This window comes from Mya arenaria, chromosome 17 (genome assembly GCF_026914265.1).
Source record: "Mya arenaria isolate MELC-2E11 chromosome 17, ASM2691426v1".
Taxonomy (NCBI): Eukaryota; Metazoa; Mollusca; class Bivalvia; order Myida; family Myidae; genus Mya; species Mya arenaria.
The window spans coordinates 31986105-32009548 of NC_069138.1; the positions used below are offsets into that span (position 1 = coordinate 31986105).

The following is a 23444-nucleotide window of genomic DNA, read 5'->3' on the forward strand; positions in this document are numbered from 1 at the left end:
GATTTCGTTATATAATTCGATATAAAACAATCGACCCAGGGGATGGGCCAATTTAAACCCCAGTGGCATAATTTGAACATTCTTGGTAGAAGATCTCTACGCAAAGCAACATTCCACATATCTAAGCCTTTCACCTTGTAATTATATAAAAAAAAATCCAGGTACCCTAGATCTCAAGTCTTGGACCATATACATTACACTACTGTAGAAAGATAAATGGAGGGTTTTCTGTAACATATAAACACAAATTAAAATTGTTGCATAATTTTTCCACATTGATATGAATGTCGTCAACATATCGTCATTGTTGTTATGCTCCTAAGGGCGGCATATAGTTATTCGACCTTCTGTCCCTCCGTCCCCAAGGTTTTCGATCAATAACTGAAGAACGCTTAAGCCCAGAGACCTGGTAGGCAGGTTTGCAATGACTAGCAATATTGGCTCTGAGGACTGTGGGTCAAAGGTCAAGATCGTGGTGACATCGAGGTTAAAATCCGTTTCCGATCAATAACTGAAGAACGCTTTTCCTGAGGGACCTTAAACTTGTAATGCGGCTTTGGAATAACTAGCAGACGAACCCTTTTGATTTGGAGGTCAGTGGGTCAAAGGTCAAGGTGACCCTGAAATGAAAATCCGTTTCCGATCAGTATTAAACTGAAGAACGCTTAGGCTAAGATACCTTAAAAATCGTAGGCAGGTCGGTAATAACCACTTAAAACGTTTTGATTATGAGGACATTGAGACAAAGGTCAAGGTCACCTTGAGCTGAAAATCCGTTTCCGATCAATAACTTTAGAACGCTAAGGCCAAGAGACCTCGTACTTGGTGGGCAGGTTGATAATGACCAGCATATTAACCCTATAAGTGTTGAGGTCAGTGGGTCAATTACGTGGTGATCACGAGCTGGAAATCCTTTGCATCACTGAAGAATGTTTAGGCCCAGAGAAGAGTTGACATTCACTCCATTTTTCAATGATTTTTACATTTTTGCTCCTTAAAGGTGTTACAAACTTCATGGGAAGGTAAAGTAAATTTAGGTCATCGTGATTTTTTTATATACTATCTGTCCATACAGGCCCAAATTCTAACGGCTATCTACCCAATGAGGCTTTTCAGGGGGGATTTGTCGCATTCCTACATGTATGACAGTTCTTGTTTGAACATTATTTAAAACAAAGCTATCAGCTTCGTTCAGGTCTTGCTATCAGGTGGTAGTTAATGAGAGACTTTGCGGGGTTATTCAACCGCTATTTACTTCTTTATTCATTAATATAAACAAATATCCTGGCAATAACGGGTAGAGCTGCTTTAAATTGTATCGCACACATTAGCTTTGATTGATTTTAGTATTTATATATTGGATGAGCAACTGATTTTGAATGGCATACAAGTCGCACATACTATTTCAAAGGGACTTGTTCACGGATTTTATATTAAATTTTATTAACTTTGTTCGCTTTTACTAACGAAAACCTAACAGCAAGTTGTAGATATTGATATAATAGAAATGTGTAGTTATACTAAACACATTCAAATTCTAATAGCGTTATTACTTCATTTTGAAAAAAATGGAGCATTTGTGTTGCATTTTACCATATCAGCTAATAATATAGCTCTTATTTGAAGTTGTTAATGTTTTATCACTGTTACAAGCTTTTCGTTTACATTTTACAGGAAATTATCGTTTATCTTGTCTTGACCCTATAAAAAAAAATTAATGTGAAGAAGTCCCTTTAATGAAAATAAAAAGATTTAAACTCATCCTCTGATTGCTGTTCATATGACCATGAACGCAAACTTGAATAAAGTGACAATCTCATTTTATAATAAATACATACACATGTATAACGCACATTAATTTTGAGTGATACACCCTCAACTACTTACTAAATAATGCGTTTATGGAAAATACTTATTACTATTTACAATATTATAACTGTGTATTTAATATTTGAAAACGCAAAAATATTAAATGATTGGTGAATGCTAAAAGATTTACTGCGATTTACTTTGGTCTTATGATGAAGCAATACCCTGCTTTTGCACATTTCTTTTTAATTAATCTCAGTATCCTTTATACATGTATTAAAGCATCATTGTTTTCGACATTTGATCATCCTTTTTTGTATATTAAACCAATTGTATTAAAAGTGTTAAATCTTATTTGGGAGTAATAGTGCATCTTTAAGTTTGTTTATTCATTACTCACCAAAATTTCCATGTGGGCGAAATCAATTACAATTTTAAATTTTCTAAGAAAAACAACCAACCAATATATTATTTAAAACTGTTTTTTTTTATTAATCTTTGCATTTCTGAATGATCGAATGAGCATTATATACAATAGCATCCTGTATTCACGCAATGACAAATCAAAAGAAAATTTTCTATAAATAAACTACAACTAAAAGTAAAAATAACATATCTTCTCATTCTTCATGTCAATTTGAAGTGCACAGGGAAATGACAGTATTCACCGAATGCATTTGAAGTGGCAAAAAGAGTCGAACTACATGTACATTCACAAACAGAACACATCTACATGAACATTAAAGGGCATTAATAATTCAAAACAGTTAGATCAAATCAGTCTGTTCAATGTATTGATATTAGTATAAAAAATACTTTTATTAGACACCCATTGAAGCTGCACTCTCACAGATTGACCATTTTGACAAATTCTTATTTTTTTGTTGTGGAATGAGCAAATTTTGGCGAAAATGACTGGAAAGCAGTAATACAAGACTGCTTACAAAAGATCAGATTGCAATGTTTCATATTTACATTGGGAAATTGATATTTAATGACTAAAGCATTAGTTACGCTTTAAGAAAAATGAAATTTTCGGCAGTTTCCAAAAGAATTGAGATCTGTTCTATTGTGAGTTATCTTATATGATTGAATTGAAGGCATTGATACCAAAATCAGCTTTTTCTGAGACAAATAAAGAAATAAAGTCAAAACTGTCAATCTGTGAGAGTGTGGCATTAAAAGGATGGTTTACGTTTCAAATGGATCAAATATCGAAACAAATTGTGTGCAGCGTGAACAAAGTACATATTTCAACTATAAAACATCACAATTGTATCATATGAGAGCTCCAATGTTCTTTAAAATGTGACAGAAAATAAACATTTTTGACGAAAGTATTAGTAACTTTTTGAAAATGTAATTACATTGATTTAATTTATTTTTAATTACATGAGGTTGGATAAACAAACTTTTGTTCACGTCAGTTAATCAGTTGCTGATTAGTGATTATTCATAAAATAAGTAAAATAACTAAATTTCAAAGATATTAAAAACCTATATGTGTGTTCCCTTTAAGACAAGTATTTTGTTGCCATAACAACCATGGATTATCAGAGTAATTCAAAAGTTCAAGACATATTTTGGTTCAATTTGTTTCACACCTGACCACAATTTCTCGAACAAGATCAAGCTTAGCTCACTTATTTGTTTGCAAAATTTGTGTAATTTTGGCATTTTAACGAGTTTTTACAGGAACTAATTATAAGGAAGGGTGGCGCCTTCATAGAATTAAATGCCACAAACAGTCAAAAATTTCTTTTGTTTTTATTAAAACAATCCTGACAAATGTACAATAGACTTAAGTTTAAGGGTCTCAATCCTGAGTTTACGATTACTGCTCAACTTAAGAATCCCTGCATCATGTGACGTTGTCAGTGAAAATCAGCCCTGTAATGAATGTTTTCATTTTGTCTGAGAGTTTATGTCTCCAAACTAGTCAACCACACCTATCTATAAATACATAGTAATTTGTTGTATTTTTATTCCTTTTGGGTGGATAAATCTTGATAATGAGACCGCCTCCACAAAATTCAATTTCCCTGACAAAATCACACATATCTCTTATAAAAGGCACTTAAATTTGACAAATGGATCTAACCTAAATTGTAACATCACTAAAGTCAAACATAAATTAATCAATGAAACATTGAAGTCATATAGCACATGTATACCTATACATGTATATACTAGCCGGAAACAAAAACTGTGCATAATACAAAATTTGCCTAAAACAGTCATTCAATGATGACATGATGGTGACCATATTGATTTGACAAATAAATGGAGCTGTTGTACAGTGAGATACAACCTCAAAGCTGGTGACAACATTCAGAATGGAGTCATCTTTAAAAGTTGTTTTTTCTGGAATTATTTAAGATCTGGTGTATTTTTGCATGCACAGATTTTTATTCTGCTAGCATATGAAAATTGCGAGCAAATTAACAATCAATGAACAATAACAATCACAAGGTAAAAACAAAATAACGTAGAATCACAGAGTTTCATTGCAGAAGATATTAAATAAGTCTGAGAATTATACAGTATTGATTAAGTACAGCTTAGAAACAAGAACTGAACATATAAAATCATAAAAGAAATCAGACATAGGTTATATACATAAACGAGGTTACATGTGACACAATTCTAGTTTCTTACATTATGAGATTCCAAACATATGCAATTTACAGTCTCCCCCTCACAAAGCCATGATGCTCAGCTACATTTCACCTAATTAAGGCCATTTCAAATATTAAAGAAAAAACTATCACAAAAATAGCATGCACAACCTAGATGTATTATCAAAAGAAATGAAATAAATAAATGACTAGTCACAACCACATTTGAATCATAAACATACCATGGTCACAACAAAACATCTCAGTGTCAATTGACCACCAAACATCTCAAGGTCATATTGGTTACCAAAAAATCTCAAGGTCATAACCAAACATCTCAAGATAACCAAACATCTCAAGATAACCAAACATCTCAATGTCATAACCAAACATCTCAAGGTCATAACCAAACATCTCAAGGTCATAACCAAACATCTCAATGTCATGACCAAACATATCCAGGTCATAACCAAACATCTCAAGATAACCAAACATCTCAAGGTCATATAGGTTACCAAACATCTCAAGGTCATAACCAAACATCTCAATGTCATAACCAAACATCTAAACAAAGGTCAAAACACAAGCAATAACAAAAATGGAATGCACAACTTGGATGTAATATAAAAATAAATCAATTAAAAAAATAATCTGTCACAAGTCACAACCACATTGGTTTCTCCTGGCTTCTGGTTAATGTATTTTAAGACAATAAAAATAAAGACAATAAAAATAAAAGACCCCCCCCCACATCACTTTATAAGACTATCAGGGAATGCTAAGTAAATCAAGTTATGTATCCACTATGAATATGATAAATTACAATACTTTTTCTGTCACAAGTCACAACCACATTGGTTTCTCCTGGCTTCTGGTTAATGTATTTTAAGACAATAAAAATAAAAGACCCCCCCCCACATCACTTTATAAGACTATCAGGGAATGCTAAATAAAGCAAGTTATGTATCCAATATGAATATGATAATTTACAACACTTTTTATCAAAAACGAAATGAAAATAAATGGCAAATAAAGTGTGTCAAAATGCCACAAAAGCCTTTGAAGGGATAACCGCAAAAAAAAACTAAATGGGCCTGAGAGGTATATACACAATGGGCCGAACTTTGTTCAAGTTAACATCGTTGGTATCTTTTAAAGGTGAAATATTTGTTCATGTACTCATATATTTAAATAAATCAAGCACAGCTGAAACAGTTGTCTCGAATCTTGTTAGAGATAATGCAGATCAGAAGTGGATCTATGGATTTCCCAGAGCAGTAAAGCTTTACAACAATGACGTTCATGACATTGTGAACTTTAACGAGGTTCTGAGCAATCAGCCCAATAAATGACAAATTCTAAATTAGGCCATCTTATGCACAGGTAAAAAACCAAATTTCGCAAGATTATATTTGTTGAATAGTTAGTGTCAAAGTGTTGGTTCTGAGCAATCAGCCCACTAAATGACAAATTCTAAATTAGGCCATCTTATGCACAGGTGAAAAACCAAATTTCGCAAGATTATATTTGTTGAATAGTTAGTGTCAGAGTGTTAGAAATTGAATACAAAATTCAATTTGTATATCTAAATAAATGTTCAAAAATAGTTCCAGCCAAACTAAGTTTAAACATATTTTTCATAACATCTTGCGATCATTGATAAAATGGCTGATCTGTCCCCTAGGTCATTTTTATTCCCAGAATCGTGTGGTAAGCATCACCACACTTTACACTTGTGTTCAGGGTTCATGCTTGATCCACTTGGACACTGGAAGGCTTCAGCAAAATATTTGGAATTCGGCATTGTTCCTACAACCCTGAAATAGATTATTACAAATTATGCATAATATGCTAATACACCACCAAAATTACAATGCTTTTCTCTCCATTTTCCTTGATTTAGTTAACTTTGATGATGAATCTCTCAAAAACCAAATCAGCATATTTTGAGACATGAACAAAGTTAAGCATGAAATCAAATACATCAGAAGTCATTTTCATTTTTTGAAAAATGTGTATAGTTGCTCTCAATCATTTTCTGCAATCTGTCTGTAGCAATTGCTTTTATTTTTTATGTTTATTCTAACTAGGCCATTTTTGCAAAGAAGAACCTTTGAGTTACACATCTTTTCATACACATGTTTGAAAGCAAAATAGTAATTATTTGATTTTAAATTTTGTTTAAAGCAATTAAAATCAATTTAATTAATATATTAATAAACAAGAGAACAGTTGTGTGAACACCAAGCTTGTCTGTTGCTGTTTTTTTTGAAAAATAGGATAATAACTCTAATGAAGCTCGAGTTTTGGGTCTTGATATACATATGTATATTGTCCCCTCTAAATTGTGTACCATATTTCATTTCAATATCTTGAAAGGGCCTAAAAAAAAATTTGTTTGGTTAGGGTTACATCCTTTTTCAAAAATAGGTAGGGTAGGTAGGCTTTTTTTTTATTTTATTAGGCTTTATATAAGAATGTCATTTTCAATTGGAGAACGGTGTCATCTCCTGTATAAGCATTGAAGGTTTTAAACTCAATATTTAAAAACCAAAAAATAAAAGTTTTTTTTGTTTTTTTTTTTAAACTGACTATAAAAACGGTAGGGTCGGCGCCTATTCCGTATGTAGGGTCGGGTAACCCGAACCAAATGTATTTTTTTTTAGGCCAAGGGTAAAAAGTGTGAATGCCCCCATATTTGATGATAAAAACACTAAGGCTATGACCATAGAGTGACTTTTTCCTTTGAAAAATGGATGAACTACAAATTAAAATAATGTTTTTACCTGAATTTGGCTATAGAGTGGACATCGGTCAGTATGGCCTGTTGCATGTACTCCGGAGTGTAGTGAGTGCACCATAACTACAGGTATAAATACAAGGAAATGTTAATCATATGACCAGTGACAGAGGTCTTGTAGTAAAAATGGCATAAACAAATAATTTATGTCAGTGTCCTGTACTGAAAGATATGAGATGAGATCTATCTGTATCTGAAGCTTGAAGTCAATACCTCAGTTGTTTCTAGTAACGCTCTGGACAAGATTACTCACACAGATAAACGTGCACACGCCTACCATTACTATATTCCTTTGCTGTTCGGTAGGGGATAACAAGGTCAGGAAATTCAACACAATCTGGCCTACCTCAAAAAAAGCCACTATAATTATAATGATGACATTACCTGAGCCATGCCTATAAAGAACATCTGGTCAGGGGTGTAGGTAACCCCAGGGAGGTCGAGGGAGTCCCCTCCCCCGTGCTTGTCCTTCCACGCCCTCCAGGCCAGGTATGCCATCTTCATACCGCCATTGTCGGCTATATTCTCACTCAGGGTTGTCTCTCCATTCAACTGTATAAAAGAAGCATGTACAAATATACAAGTTTATTCTCAGTGGTGGATCCATGCCTTAGTGGTAAGACAATTTGAATGTCTATCCAGGGGTCATATGCCTGAATCCCCACCTCAACAAAAGTACCTGTCTTCTGGGAGGGTATATAAACGGCGGGTCCTGTCCGTCTGTCATTAATTATGCATTCCTATGCACATTGCGCTCTATGGTACACAACCAAGACTAATTCTTTAAAGATGCACTCTTACTCCCAAATAAGATTTACCACAATTAATAGTATTGTTTAAATATTACAAAATGGATGAATAATTGTCGAAAATAATGGTTCTTATGTAGGATACGAAGTTTGATTAAAAAGAAATTAGCATAAAACGTGGAATTTCTACCATAAGAGACTATAGTAGACCATAGTAAATCTTTTAGCACTCACCAATCATTTAATATTTTTGCGCTTTCTGCCATTAAATACAGGGTTAAATTCTTGTTATCAGTAATTTATATTTTCCATAAATGCATTATTTAGTAAGTAGTTGAAGGTTTATCAGTCAAAATTGATGTCTGTTATACATGTGAATGTATTATTTTTGAATAAGAGTGTCACTTTAACTGAGGCTGATGTATATATTTCCCATTAGTGTAACAAAAATTGAACGTTCACACCTCCCCCACCCCCTCAACTATACAGGTGTATTGTACAAAAGGTTTCATATGATAATTGACCTAAAAATGTGTCTATATTAACAGGAGATGTGGACCGATATTGATCAATTTTAAAAATGTCTCTTTTAGCTCTTTCTCAGCAAATTATTCAACTCATACATGGCATGCCGTTTGCTGAAATTAGCTGGATGGGTTTTCTTTCAACTACAGAATATTTTTTCTCAGCATTGACCAATAAACAAGTAGCTAATAATGAGACTTAATACAAAATCAAAAGAAATGCCATCAAATCTGTCAGTCCACTTACATGTGTTCCTTCTACAGTAAAATTGGAGTAGAAGTCTACGTAGCACTGGGAGAAATCCTTAAACTTCTGGGACGACTTGTCCGTCCACCATGTTCGCATGTTGCCATCCTTGTCAAAGAAACGACCTGAAGTGAAGGGTGACAAATATATAATCACTCTTGTATTGGCAATGGCAATCAAATGCAACATTGGATTAACTCACAGACTTGTACACATGTTTTGATGTTTTAACTTATATCCCTTATACCTAATACTACCATATGGACTGTGTTTGGAATTGTAGCGGCCGCTAGAGTATCACCAAAGAGAAAGAACTACAGTTGTCAAAAATAACACAAGACCTAAGCCCTGCACTGGTAAATGTGTTCTGGGCTTGTTAAAATTACGAATTTTATATAGCAGGGCTTCTTAAAAATGTTGATGCCAGGCAAAAGTATACGAATTCGGGCTTGTTCATCCAAAAGTCAAATTTCCATAATGTAAGTTCAACTAATGTGAGATCTAGCCACGTGGTCTAAATTTTGTCTCGTTTCCGACGTGCACAAAATCTCATGGTTAACGACAACAAGAAATGTATCCGAACGCATTAGAAATGGCATCTTGTAGCTAAGTAGAAAGAAATATTCTTAGAATATAATTTGATTTATCTTTATGCAAACATAATTTCTATTATTCCATTTTATATTATCTTTCATAGTCAATCATTAAATGTTGAGCAATTTTCATTTTAAATCTTTTAATATCGAGAGTACTTTCAACAAGGAAGACTTAGTATACATGTAAGCTATCAGACATGTAATGGCTCTGACCCAGGTTGTTAAGCATTTGCCTTGTAAACAAGGAGGCCCAAGTTCCATCTCTGAATTGCCTGCATATTTCTTACAGCCTGTGACACATACAAAATATCTTGCCTGAAATAATAGTGATTCAATTGACAAATGTAAAAAATAATACTTCTAAGACCTTGTACCAATAATTAATATCCTGTTCGCAGTCCGTACAGCTCTGGGCCGGTATTTATAAAACAACATGAGGTTTTCTAAATTTTGGAAGATTTCTTAAATTCTTCATAGTCAAATTAAAAAGTACATGTAAGTATTACTGTTTTTGAAATAAAAGTTGTTTATTCAATAAAAACAATATCAACTAGAGCTGTCACAGGAGTGACGAATACCCCCAAATGCCGCCTGGACACAGGAATGGCAAACCATTCCTTTGAAAAGAGGCCATAACTCCAAGGTTACTGCACACTGCATCTTCTTTTATCATGCATGTATTGTTTTATTTAAATCTGTTGGGTAATTTAGAAGTTACACTGCTGACAAGAAAAACTAGCCTTTCATGAGTTATCGTCCGGAAACCGTTTTTCTATTTTTAGTTAAAGTGACCTTGACCTTGGCCCCACCAGCCCCAATATCGAACTTGACCTGTATCTTCTGATGTTACACCTGTGTACCAAAAATTGTTCAAATCTGTCTAGCCTTTCATGAGTTATCGTCCATAAACCGTTTTTCTGTTTTTAGTAACAGTGACCTTGACCTTGGCCCCACCAGCCCCATATCGAACTTGCCCTGTATCTTCTGATGTTACACCTGTGTACCAAAAATTGTTCAAATCTGTCAAGCCTTTCATGATTGATCGTCTGGAAACTGTTTTTTCTATTTTTAGTAACAGTGACCTTGACTTTGGCCCCACCAGCCCAAATATCGAACTTGACCTGTATCTTCTGATGTTACACCTGTGTACCAAAAAGTGTTCAAATCTGTCTAGCCTTTCATGAGTTATCGTCCGGAAACCGTTTTTCTATTTTTAGTAACAGTGACCTTGACCTTGGCCCCACCAGCCCCAATATCGAACTTGGCCTGTATCTTCTGATGTTACACCTGTGTACCAAAAATTGTTCAAATCTGTCAAGCCTTTCATGATTTATCGTCCGGAAACCGTTTTTCTATTATTAGTAACAGTGACCTTGACCTTGGCCCCACCAGCCCCAATATCGAACTTGACCTATATCTTCTGATGTTACACCTGTGTACCAATCTGTATCTTCTGATGTTACACCTGTGTACCAAAAAGTGTTCAAATCTGTCTAGCCTTTCATGAGTTATCGTCCGGAAACCGTTTTTCTATTTTTAGTTAAAGTGACCTTGACCTTGGCCCCACCAGCCCCAATATTGAACTTGACCTGTATCTTCTGATGTTACACCTGTGTACCAAAAATTGTTCAAATCTGTCTAGCCTTTCATGAGTTATCGCCTGGAAACCGTTTTTCTATTTTTAGTAACAGTGACCTTGACCTTGGCCCCACCAGCCCCAATATCGAACTTGACCTGTATCTTCTGATGTTACACCTGTGTACCAAAAATTGTCCAAATCTGTCAAGCCTTTCATGAGTTATCGTCCGGAAACCGTTTTTCTATTTTTAGTAACAGTGACCTTGACCTTGGCCCCACCAGCCCCAATATCGAACTTGACCTGTATCTTCTGATGTTACACCTGTGTACCAAAAATTGTTCAAATCTGTCAAGCCTTTCATGAGTTATCGTCCGGAAACCGTTTTTCTATTTTTAGTAACAGTGACCTTGACCTTGGCCCAACCAGCCCCAATATCGAACTTGACCTGTATCTTCTGATGTTACACCTGTGTACCAAATTTTTTTCAAATCTGTCAAGCCTTTCATGAGTTATCGTCCGGAAACCGTTTTTCTATTTTTAGTAACAGTGACCTTGACCTTGGCCCAACCAGCCCCAATATCGAACTTGACCTGTATCTTCTGATGTTACACAAGTGTACCAAAAAATTTTCAAATCTGTCTAGCCTTTCATGAGTTATCGTCCGGAAACCATGAAAACCGACAGACCGACAAGCTCACTCCTATATACCCCCTCAAATTTCGTTTGTGGGGGTATAATAAAGTAATGCATATATTTTTAAATTATTATATCATATGATTAATGACTGAAGATAGGAAATGACTTAAGATAGGAAATAACTTAACATGTTCTAAGAATGCTATCCCTCTTGTAAATCATTTAGTGTACAATGATATCAATCGAATCAGTGTTATTTGCAATTAACTCAACCGATGACAACATGTTAAAGATGCACTCTTTAACTCCCAAATGAGATTTACCACAATTAATACCATTGCTTAATATACAAAAAAGGTATAATAAATGTCAAAAACTATGTTTCATATGAAGGATACCGAGTTTAATTTGAAAGAAAGGTGAAGGAAACATGGTATTTCTACCTTATGAGACGATAGTTGATCAAACTAAGTCTTTCAGCACTCACAAATCATTTAATATTTTTTCGCTTTCAGCTTTTAATTTTTCATTTACAATCTTGTAATCAGTAATTAATATTTTCTATAAATGCATTATTGAGTAATTAGTAAAAGATGTATCACTCAAAATTTATATTTATTATACTTGTGCATGTATTGATTTTGAATAAGAGTGTCACTTTAAGAATGCCTCATAAATTACTGCTTGCTGTCTTTCCCTTCATCTCACCTTTATTATCAAAGCCATGGGTCAATTCATGGCCACAAATCATTCCAAATGATCCAAAGTTAAAAGACCTGAAACAAGCACACAAATTATTAGTTAAACATAACATCTGACACTGAAAATACAAAATAATAATACTCCCATTTCCCCTCAAGTATATCAAGCAGAAAATCTTTCATTATTTATTATTCATTGGGCCAAGTGTTCAGAACTATTAACTGTGAAGTAGTTGATGATGTCCTCGCATTTTTTATATGAACAAGCTGTCACAAATCCTGTTATAGATACAGCTATTAACAAGTGTATCCATTTGTTTTAAGTTATATATTTCATAATAATTGTGAAACAAGTTATTACCACATTATATTAATCACTCTCATTGCACGAGAGAGTGTGTCTTGTGGTACACAGGAGACCAGTGTACCCAGGGAAAACCCACTTGTATAGCATGGTGACCAAAAACCAAATCCACATGAGCCTAGGCTAGGAAGCAAATCCAGGTCGCCTCGATGAGAAGCGTTCATAATAATGACATTAACAACTTTGTTAACTTAAAACCTAGTTCTCAACAATCGGCAATCATCATTTCAAAAAATTCAGGTACATAGTCACTTTCAAATCGGAGTTGAGGCCCACAAACTTTGGTAAAAAAAATTGTATATTGCAATTGTCGAGGTCCTTACTTTGGTGATGTGGGGTTATACAGTGGGGGCCTCAGTATGCCAGCAGGGAACGCTATGTGGTTAAAGTCAGGGCTGTAGTACCCATTCACTTCTGTCGGGTACATCTCCCACCTGGAAAAAAGGAAAGCATGGTGAGAAAACCATCAATTTCATTGTGAATATAATACTTGGTTGTTGACACATATTTGTGGGCCAATCACTGGTACAGATTCACCATTCTTACTGCAGCTCCATATCATGTAGAGCAGATTTGACAGTGATATAAACACTTATTTTCATACACAGTATTTTGTCTTTCTACATGATTTGGTAAAGTTGTCTATTGCGCATAAATCACTCTGCCCTCTGCGCATGAGCATTTAGAAACTATGATTGACAGATAAGGGTGCAGTTTTCTGGAGGCAGTTTAAGCGTAACATCATGAACCAAAATTGACAATAGAGGTGTATTCAGCTATCAAATCGTATTGACATCTATTCAGTGCACAATTCAAATATTAATGTGAAAATATTCAAAACAAATCTCATTTACGTTTCTTCCTAAATGTTCAAGGAAATCCTAAACTGTAAGAACATATAAGGTAGTATTTCGGCTTATTCAAGAAAATCTCAATTTTAATGTCTGACCCTTCTGTCATATGAAAATCAGCTTAAAAGTGATGCAATCAAATTTATCTATAATACAAATCTTACTGAAAATATAATTCTTGATCAGGCATTGACTTGTAGTAACAGCAATTTCTAATGCTTAAGAAACCGTTATTTTCTTAATAAATGACAGCACTTTTTGATACCCAAATTTTCAACTCACTCTGTCTTATCTGGAACTGTGCCGTAATGCTGCAGATTTTTCTGTCTCCCATGGATGCCTATTGCAATCCTGCTCTCGAAGAACTTCCCTTCTACTAAGGTAAGCTGAAAATGATCTTACTTGAATAAATCATTGCATATTTTTGTTTCGCTTTTGTATTTAAAGCTGCACTCTCCGATATACCAGTTTTACAACTTTTTTTTATTTTTTTGACTTGGAAAGAGCAAATTTTTGCATAAATATCTGCAAACCAATGATAAAAGATTGCTGACAAAAGACCAGAGCGCAGATTTGCATATTTCCGTTCGAAAATTAATGTTTTATGGCTTAAATCATTAGTGTGGTTACTAACAGTTTAAGAAAAATGCATAAACAATAATTTTCTACCTTAAATATAAAAATCTGCGATCTGTTTTTGGTCAGCACTCTTATATAACTGGTATGATTATATTTACGCAAAAATTTGCTCATTCAAAGATGAAAAATAAAAAAGTTGTCAAAACGGTAATTCTGTGAGAGTGCAGGTTTAACAAAGTTGTTAAGAAAAAAGTTCAATGCAGTTTTTACCAATCAGGATACCTTGTTATTGCATGTGTGTCACTCCTTTATTAAGCCTTACATATAACATTCTTACACAAAGCTTAAAAAAAAGTCTCATGTATACGCTATTCAACAGTGCTGCCAAGTTTGGTCAAGATTGGGTAAAATATGCCTAAGTTAGAAAGCGGAAATATTTATCTGCGAAGCTACACAGGCGAAATAAAAAACCTTGGTTCTTTTCTATCTTTCACCAAATCACAAATACCTTGCTTTATAAATCACTAAAAATGTTCTATGCTTCAATCAAATTAAAATAGAAGGTTTTAAAACTGTGGCACTATATAACTGTTATTATCACAAAGTGTATCTAACATTGATTTATTTAATAAACAGGGAATACAATTTTTAACAAGACCCTTACATTTTCATAGTGTTCATCAAGCAGCTTGGTGTCTGTGATGTATTCAGGGTATCCCAGCATGCTCCCACTGGCGCGTGCTTTCTCCCGTGCATAATCTCGAGTTGTGTCATCCATCCACGCCAAGTCGTCTAGGTTACTAAGGAAGGCGGACCGCACCTCATCAAATAATTCCTGAACCTGAATTAGGCATTTAAAACTAAAATTATAGTGTTATGCATCATGTTCTGAATACAACCCTTGATACACCATTATTCAGGTTTGCAAACATAATAAATAACAGGATTTCCCCAAAGTAGTTCTTGAGAGATATTGGTCGGCCAAGGGGTATGTTAGGAATGTGTCTCCTCTCCTGTCTGTTTGAAAAATAATGTTACTTCAATTTTAAACGATGCAATTTGACGTATGTTTTAGATTAAAGCATTGTTTGAAATTAACAAGAGTGCAGTAGCTTGGGACTCGTTAAAATATCTTTTTTTCTCTAGGTGCCCGTCTTCTTGATTTAAAACTCCCATTGTACACAAATCATATCCAAATCTTATATTGTCCAAAAGGTATTCCTTTCCTGCCTACCAAAATAAACCATGTTTTCTGATTTGCATTGACTGTTATTCAATTCTGTCAGATTTTTATTAAAAGCTTATAAGCCCTGCCACAAAAAAATGTCAAATTGTAATAAAGAAGTCATTATCTTAGTGCAGCAGCTGCTTCCGTTCACAATACACCATTCCACAAACAAATAACGCTGATTGAAACACCTATAAACGCTATACCAAATGTCTTTTTCCACTATTTTCCGAATGAGGCTGGGTTCTTCCCAGTTAAGGAAAATGTGTCAATAGTAAATACAATAGTTAACAAAAGTAAAATCCAATTTTGCCTAGAAATAAATTTTAAAGGGATATCGGCACCAACATCCCCAATGGGCCAGGGGAAATACCGATTAAAATTGTTAAAATGACCATATAACATAGAGTTAACTGCAAAAAGTAGTTATTAATTTGATATGATTTTTAAGAAATCCCAACGATAATGTTTAAAGGACCAACATAACATAAAATTAATTGCATAAAGTATAGTTATTACTATGACATGGTTTTTAAGTAATCCCAAAGAATTTCAAAAAATTAATGTAATTAGACCAACATAAACATTTTATTGCACAAAGTATACATACAACTTTCACTCGATTTTTAGTAATCCTAATGAGTATAACACTATCACAAACAGATTTTAGTGCTGCTGAATCACTTACTCAACTAATCAAGTGGTCCACTTTAATAGAAGGGATACCGAAATAACTTGTTCCTAACATTACAGGAGAAGTTAATAAATTTCTATTGCACATTACATCTTGTTTGCTGCTGCTCTTGAAGTGTTTCTGCACATAGAGGGCACCAGTTGCAAATCCGAGGGCAGAGGTCACCTTGGTTAGACAGCGCTTCCAGCGGGGGGGTAACTCTAAAGGATTATAAATTGTTGGGTGTAAACTCCAAATAGCCCATAAATTCTCGAAAACAAAGTGTCATATAACAGCATAAAGCTAAGCTCACTCTTTTTGTTTTGGGTATAAAGTGGGTATTTTTTTACTTTTAAAGAGTTTTGAGTCTTTTAGTCATTTGTTTACAAGATAATTACGATAATTATGTTCTTGTTGAGAACATTAATCTTAATCCAAGGGATTTGGCTAAGTGAAATTTTGTACTTCAACCTATTATGCTTTAAGATGCTTGAAAAACTGGGACCAAATGGAGCATTAGAAAATGATAAGTTCACAGTGCAAGCAGACCAGTAGTTTTACAAATGTGTGTCAAGAGGTTTACAAATGTCCAACACAGGTAGTTATGTATTTAACATTTTGCTTTTCAATGACAAAATTTGATTAATTAACAGACCCGTAAAACAATCCTCAATATTAATCAAATATCAATACACCATATATAAGTGTTCCTATTCTTCAAGTCGTTTACACATACAGCTGGGATGTTTTTTACAATGAGGGTCATTCTCTTTCATACCAAAGACTAGCAGTTTATTTGATTTTAATAAGGTATGACAAGAATGAGTGGACTCTGACCTTTAACCCCATTCTCAACCTTTTCCAGTTTCAAAGAGGCGTCCTGGAACGGCTTGGGCAAATATCCCATCAGCGATTCTACAGCATGCCAAACCAAGTAGTTGGCCAAGACCCTGAAATTTTATAGTCAAGCACCATGTTAGTAAGTTTTTCTTCTGGTAGGTCATGGTTTCTGTAGCATGTCACACCATACAGATGACGAAGACCCTGAAATTCACAGTCAAGTACCATGTAAGGCTATTTTTCTTCAGACAGCTAATGGTGTCTATGGCATGTCACACAAAACAGTTGGCCAAGACCCTGAAATTCATAATTAAGTACCATGTAAGGCTGTTTTTCTTCAGACAGATAATGGTGTGTATGGCATGTCACACCATACAGTTGGCCAAGACCCTGAAATTCACATTCAAGTACCATGTAAGGCTATTTTTCTTCAGACAGCTAATGGTGTCTATGGCATGTCACACAAAACAGTTGGCCAAGACCCTGAAATTCATAATTAAGTACCATGTAAGGCTGTTATCTTCAGACAGCTAATGGTGTGTATGGCATGTCACACCATACAGATGACGAAGACCCTGAAATTCACAGTCAAGAACCATGTAAGGCTATTTTTCTTCAGACAGCTAATGGTGTCTATGGCATGTCACACAAAACAGTTGGCCAAGACCCTGAAATTCATAATTAAGTACCATGTAAGGCTGTTTTTCTTCAGACAGCTAATGGTGTCTATGGCATGTCACACCATACAGTTGGCCAAGACCCTGAAATTCACAGTCAAGTACCATGTTAGGAAGTTTTTCTTCGGGCTGCTCATGGTGTCTGTGGCATGTCACATCCAAAAAATGGCCAAGACCCTGAAATTCACAGTGAAGTTTTTCTACAAGCAGCTCATGGTGTATGTGGCATGTCACACTCTACAGATGGCCAATACCCTAAAATGTCACACTATAGAGTTGGTTATGTGTAAGCAGGTATTCAATATGTATATAAAAGCACTAAATACACGGTCTGGCTATAGAGCTTGCATAAATAGCAATGCAGTAGTGTCTGCCTGCAGAGTGAGAGGTTGTGGGTTCAATCCCCACCAGATACACACAGCATTTGCACAGTCTGTTATTTATAACCCACTTCACTCACTCTTCGCTAGTTTTCTTTATGACATCTTGCAGTTTGAGAAAGTAATCCGGAGTGTAGACAATCACCACTGTCTCCATGGTAACATCGGAATCCAGGCCGTCAAATATGCCTCGCATGTATGAATCCAGGCTCAGCTAAAAATACAGATAACAAAAATAATTAAACATCGTTGCTTTTTGTGTCATGAGTGCAATATTCACACCTCAACATTCTTAAAATGAACTGCCTTTTGGCAAATACGAATATTTTCTGATATACGCAACATCTTTGGATATTTTCAGATTGTGAATCCCACAATTCATTCCTTAAATGAACCATGGCATCATCGCATTTCGAAATGGGCAATTTTGGACATCTTTAGGTAACTTAATTAATCTTGAAAGTTCCAATGAATTTTGAAACATGTCACACCCTGAGTGCCACCATTTTATTTTCTTTCACAAGAGACCATGATGTCATGATTGCTGCTTCTGTCATATTTACTATAGTAGGGCTGTCTCTCACATGTCATCTTACATAAAGAAAAGTGTAATTACATGATTGTGCCATAAAGACACAAGTTCTAACTGATTTTTGTGACAGCATACAGCAAGTAGGGTGCATATCTCGATTTTTGTCAGATTTCAATATGCCTGTACATATAATATGCTCTCATTTGAAATATGGCAAGCAAATAGCAGCTTGTGCCTTAATTTTTTCAAGGATAATTTAAACAATAAAGCATTAACATGACTGCAGCAAGTGAAAGCTAACACACACCATAAAGAACTGTTTGATTCAATCTACTCAGTATGCATGATTGTTTGTAAACAAGCTGTGGCATCACGAACACTTGTCAGCTGAAAAAAGGTACTTGTTACCATTTAAAGCTGCACCCTCACAGATTGACAGTTTTTAGTTTTTGTCTCAAAACCATCTGATTTTGGCATCAATGCATTAAATTCATTCATAAAAGATAACTCACAATAGAACAGATCTCAATCGTTTTGGGAAACTGCTTAAAATTGATTTTTTCTGATGTTAGTTAAGCTTTTAGCCATAAGACATCAATTGTTAAAGTAAATATGAAAAACAGCTTGTTTTTCAGCAGTCTCGTGTCACTGGTTTCAAGTCATTTATTAAGAATTGGCTCATTCCAGGACAAAAAATAAAAAAAGCTGTCAAAACAGTCAATCTGTGAGAGTGCAGCTTTAAAATTGTTTTTAATAAAAAAAAGTGACACCCGGCTCACTTGATAAATTCCTCCGCCTTGCCAGGTAAACTTTGTCCCTAAAACAGCACTTACCTTGTGACTCTCTCTATATAGATATAACCTACCCATTCTCCCATGAGCGAGCTCTGGAAAGTCTGTAGAGTCATGTTGTGGTAGTTCTTCACCGGGTCCAGCAATGATTCTTTCGACATCTGGATCTACAATGTTCACTCTGTCCTATTACTAATAATACACTTCCAGCCTTAAAAATTCAGATTTTTAAACACTAGCCCACATCTGTACATTCTTATGTAAAACTTTGAACACACACAAGCCTGACTCTATGTATATCATAGGAAAATTTAAAACTTTCTACTAGTCCAAAAACAGTTTAATTATCTTCGGGCTAAAACAAATCACTTCACTACTGGAAAGAATTTACCTGCAATTCATAATATTGAATGCAAGTTTGACTTCTTAGCATTCATGATATGAAATATCCTTTAAATCTGAATAAGGCCATCCTTAAAAAATCTTTCTTTGCTGTTATTTTCGACCAAATCGGCCCTACTCAAAAATTATTTTGGCCATCCGCAGTGTCATAAAAAGGAAGATTATCTGTCCTAAGATAACTTAAACACTAAATATCAGTATATGAATTCAGCTTCATGTACCTCAGCTAGACACAATGTTTAGGTGTACATTGATTCTATGTTATTTTATGACTTGCTAAAGCCCACCAACGCCTAGACTCAAAAGTCTTTAATGACCACTTTTTTCCTGAAATTTGAGCAAATTTTATCTTTGCTCCATAATTAAAACATACCATACTTTTGCAGAAAACAAGATGATGGACAAGTACCTGAGCCAATCTTTGTTCAAAGTCATATATATCTCCGATACTCTCCTTCAGTCCATCTGTTTCCCCACCAAGCAGAGTGACAACATCCACACCAAACTGTATGAAGGCAGCCTTCAGATCCGCATAGTTTGAGTGGTTACTAAAGTATTCACGGCGATCTCCCAGTGTCAACCCACTCTGATCAAACTGTGAATTGAAAAGTACATCTAGAAGGGGAAGAAAACTTAAAGATTTTAAATAACATTTAAAAAGGAAGTTCTTCAACCATTCCTATCAAAGTCAATAATGCTGATCATGTTTTACACAAGACGCAAATTAGCTTCAGCATTACTCAAATCTTCCTATGACAATACATTTTAGATGAAAAGCGCAATGTTCAATATATTTCCTGTATGGTAAATGCAAACATGCCCTTTTTAAAAATTCAGTAAATATGAGCTTGAATAACAAATAATGTTGAAGAGTAATTTGACCAACAGTTTGTGAAACCCATCTAGTCGTACCAGTCCAGTCTGGTAAAATATAAGTGGGTTTGTTAAAAAAATCTGCTAAATTTACATCACAAAAAATATTGATAAAGACTTCAAACCATTTAATAAAGTCTTTCATGAGGTCTGTTGACTTCTGGTCCAAACACATCTCATAAAGGGTTTATTCAAAATATGCATACTAATTTTACCGTTTTGTACCGTTTTTACAGCATTTGCTGTATAAGATCAGGAATCACACCAGGACGTATAAGTGAGAAATGAGTGTAATAACCAGACAATCTATTAAGCAAAATTACCTTGATCTTGTACTGCGAGTTGTTGTATTCATCTGTGCTGACAGACATTGAGAACAGGGGAGAGAAGCCACGTCTGTGTGACAGGAGTAGCGCGTCCTGAATATTCCAGGTGGCCACGTCAAACACACCAGAGGCGGGGTCTGAGGTGAGAGTCCAGCTGCCCAGATCCTTTATAAGCTGCAGTGTGGAGAATTTATTTAATTATACAGTATGGCTGTTTTACAAGAGTAATATATCTGGAGTAGTCGGGATGCAAACAAATGGCAAAATTGATATCTGAATGTTCTGTAATTTTTTCGATCAAATATTCAATTACCAAAATTAATCTTAACAGTTGTAGTAAACTATTACTATAGTAAAAGCCAGTGACTTTTAACCCTTCGTTGTCAAAGCCGGTAACCAGCTTCTTCTCCAAGCGACTGGCCCAGTTTTTTTTCTCACCAAATTAGTCCCTGAAAATCCCATTTCTATAAAAAATTCAAACAAAAAAACTAATATTTTCAACAACCCAAATTTAAAAGAATAAATTCTATTCCACTGCATTCATTGGGAGATCTTAAATCACAAAATTCACAGTTAGAATATTCCAATATTCATTTGCAACCCTATATACTAGTCATTCATGTTTCATAATATGATACATAAGCCCAAAATATGTACATACCTGGAGTGCGGGTGTGGTTCCTTGTTTCTCTATAGTTGCTTCATCCATACACAGACTATGGTACTGGAAGGCTTTCTGTATGGCGCTGGATGACTGGCCTTCATTTCCTTCAGCTAGTATCTAATGTAACAAACAGGAAGTTATATACACAGACTTTGGTACTGGAAGGCTTTCTGTATGGCGCTGGATGACTGGCCTTCATTTCCTTCAGCTAGTATCTAATGTAACAAACAGGAAGTTATATACACAGACTTTGGTACTGGAAGAACTTGTGTATGGCGCTGGATGACTCGCCTTCATCTCCAACAGCTAGTATCTAATGTAACAAACAGGAAGTTATATACACAGACTATGGTACTGGAAGGCTTTGTGTATGGCGCTGGATGACTCGCCTTCATCTCCAACAGCTAGTATCTAATGTAACAAACAGGAAGTTATATACACAGACTATGGTACTGGAAGGACTTGTGTATGGCGCTGGATGACTCGCCTTCATCTCCAACAGCTAGTATCTAATGTAACAAACAGGAAGTTATATACACAGACTATGGTACTGGAAGAACTTGTGTATGGCGCTGGATGACTCGCCTTCATCTCCAACAGCTAGTATCTAATGTAACAAACAGGTAGTTTTATACACAGACTTTGGTACTGGAAGGACTTGTGTATGGCGCTGGATGACTCACCTTCATTTCCTTCAGCTAGTATCTAATGTAACAAACAGGTAGTTTTATACACAGACTTTGGTACTGGAAGGCTTTGTGTATGGCGCTGGATGACTCGCCTTCATCTCCAACAGCTAGTATCTAATGTAACAAACAGGTAGTTATATACACAGACTATGGTACTGGAAGGACTTGTGTATGGCCCTGGATGACTTTGTTTTTATTTTTAATTTGGCAAAGCATTGCTAACATAATATTTTTCCAGACATGGATGGTCCAGGCCCTGTTTTACTTACGCCTTGAGTCTCAAAATGAGACTCAGACTTAAAAAAACCCATTTTTTTATAAGAAGACCATACACAAATTTTCCTTCTTAAGGGCAGAGGCACTAGTCCTTAAGACTGGAAAAAACCTGTACCTCTTTCATAATCTGCTTGATCTCATCATCAATCATCCCGAAGGCACCATACTTGTTCTTGGAGGGAGGAAAGGGCGTGGTCTTCAGCCAGTTACCGCACGAGAAGGTGTAGAAATCTGTACAGGGGTCTATGCTTGTGTCCATCTTATTGAGGATGTATGCAGCACCTTGCACACACTCTGTGCTTGTACATGGACTGTCTGTCTGCAAGTACAGGTCAATGTCACTATTGGGAAATATGAAACTTTAATTAAATGTGGGGCTTCTTACAGCTTTTAACTATCAAAACTAAAAAAGGGAGGAATCTGTTTTTGAGTATGAGGAGTTGATATGAGCCTAAAACGGTAAAAGTTTGAAGACCCCTTCTGAAAATGCTTCAAAAGTTATTTATGACCATTTCAATGTACTTTTTAACTATTTTTGATGCAAATTTTTAAGCAAAAAAAATTTCATACAACTGTACAATTGACTGAAGTTGAAAGCTACCAATCCTGAATTCAGGATTAAACCTTGACTTTGAAGCTCTGTAAAAAGTACCAGGGCCCGGTTTCAATAAAGATGTAAGGCTTAAGATTCTAAGTTACCAGGCGCAACCTCGCTTTTGGCGTGAACTGAGTTTCAATTATTATATATCATAAGGACATTATCGCATATTTCCTGCCCGTACTTTACAGGTGCACCTAAGCATTCTTAAGCCATGTGTGGTTAACAACTAAAATATATTATTAAAACAGGGCTGATGGGTATTATAAAACACTACTGGAAACCAGAGCTAGTATTACAACCTGTGCTAATATTGAAGTAACTTGGACAATTAAATGAATTGGTAGTTATGAGATTGAGCCTAAAAGGAAGACACAAGACTTAATGAATGTCAGGTCAGTATCTTTTTCTTTCTTTTTTTAATTATTCCCCCATCTTGTCA

The 23444-nt window shown here is 35.1% G+C and overlaps 1 protein-coding gene across 5 annotated transcripts in view; it reads right to left on the reverse strand.

The window, feature by feature from the left end:
• Positions 1-2275: 2275 nt before the first annotated feature.
• The window catches only part of LOC128224170 (endothelin-converting enzyme homolog), a 39447-nt gene continuing 18278 nt past the window's right edge, over positions 2276-23444 (reverse strand). For all 5 annotated transcript variants that reach the window (XM_052933909.1, XM_052933907.1, XM_052933908.1 and 2 more), the window contains 16 exons: positions 22520-22723; positions 21437-21556; positions 20773-20949; positions 19986-20171; positions 19249-19341; positions 17932-18065; positions 16792-16904; positions 16066-16175; positions 14718-14894; positions 13757-13860; positions 12947-13057; positions 12267-12334; positions 8748-8872; positions 7612-7779; positions 7214-7290; positions 2276-6244 (listed from right to left, as the gene is read on the reverse strand). In XM_052933909.1, the coding sequence (XP_052789869.1) occupies positions 6145-6244; positions 7214-7290; positions 7612-7779; positions 8748-8872; positions 12267-12334; positions 12947-13057; positions 13757-13860; positions 14718-14894; positions 16066-16175; positions 16792-16904; positions 17932-18065; positions 19249-19341; positions 19986-20171; positions 20773-20949; positions 21437-21556; positions 22520-22723 (2067 nt within the window). In that variant the 3' untranslated portion in view covers positions 2276-6144. The remainder of the gene's footprint in view (positions 6245-7213; positions 7291-7611; positions 7780-8747; positions 8873-12266; positions 12335-12946; positions 13058-13756; positions 13861-14717; positions 14895-16065; positions 16176-16791; positions 16905-17931; positions 18066-19248; positions 19342-19985; positions 20172-20772; positions 20950-21436; positions 21557-22519; positions 22724-23444) is intronic.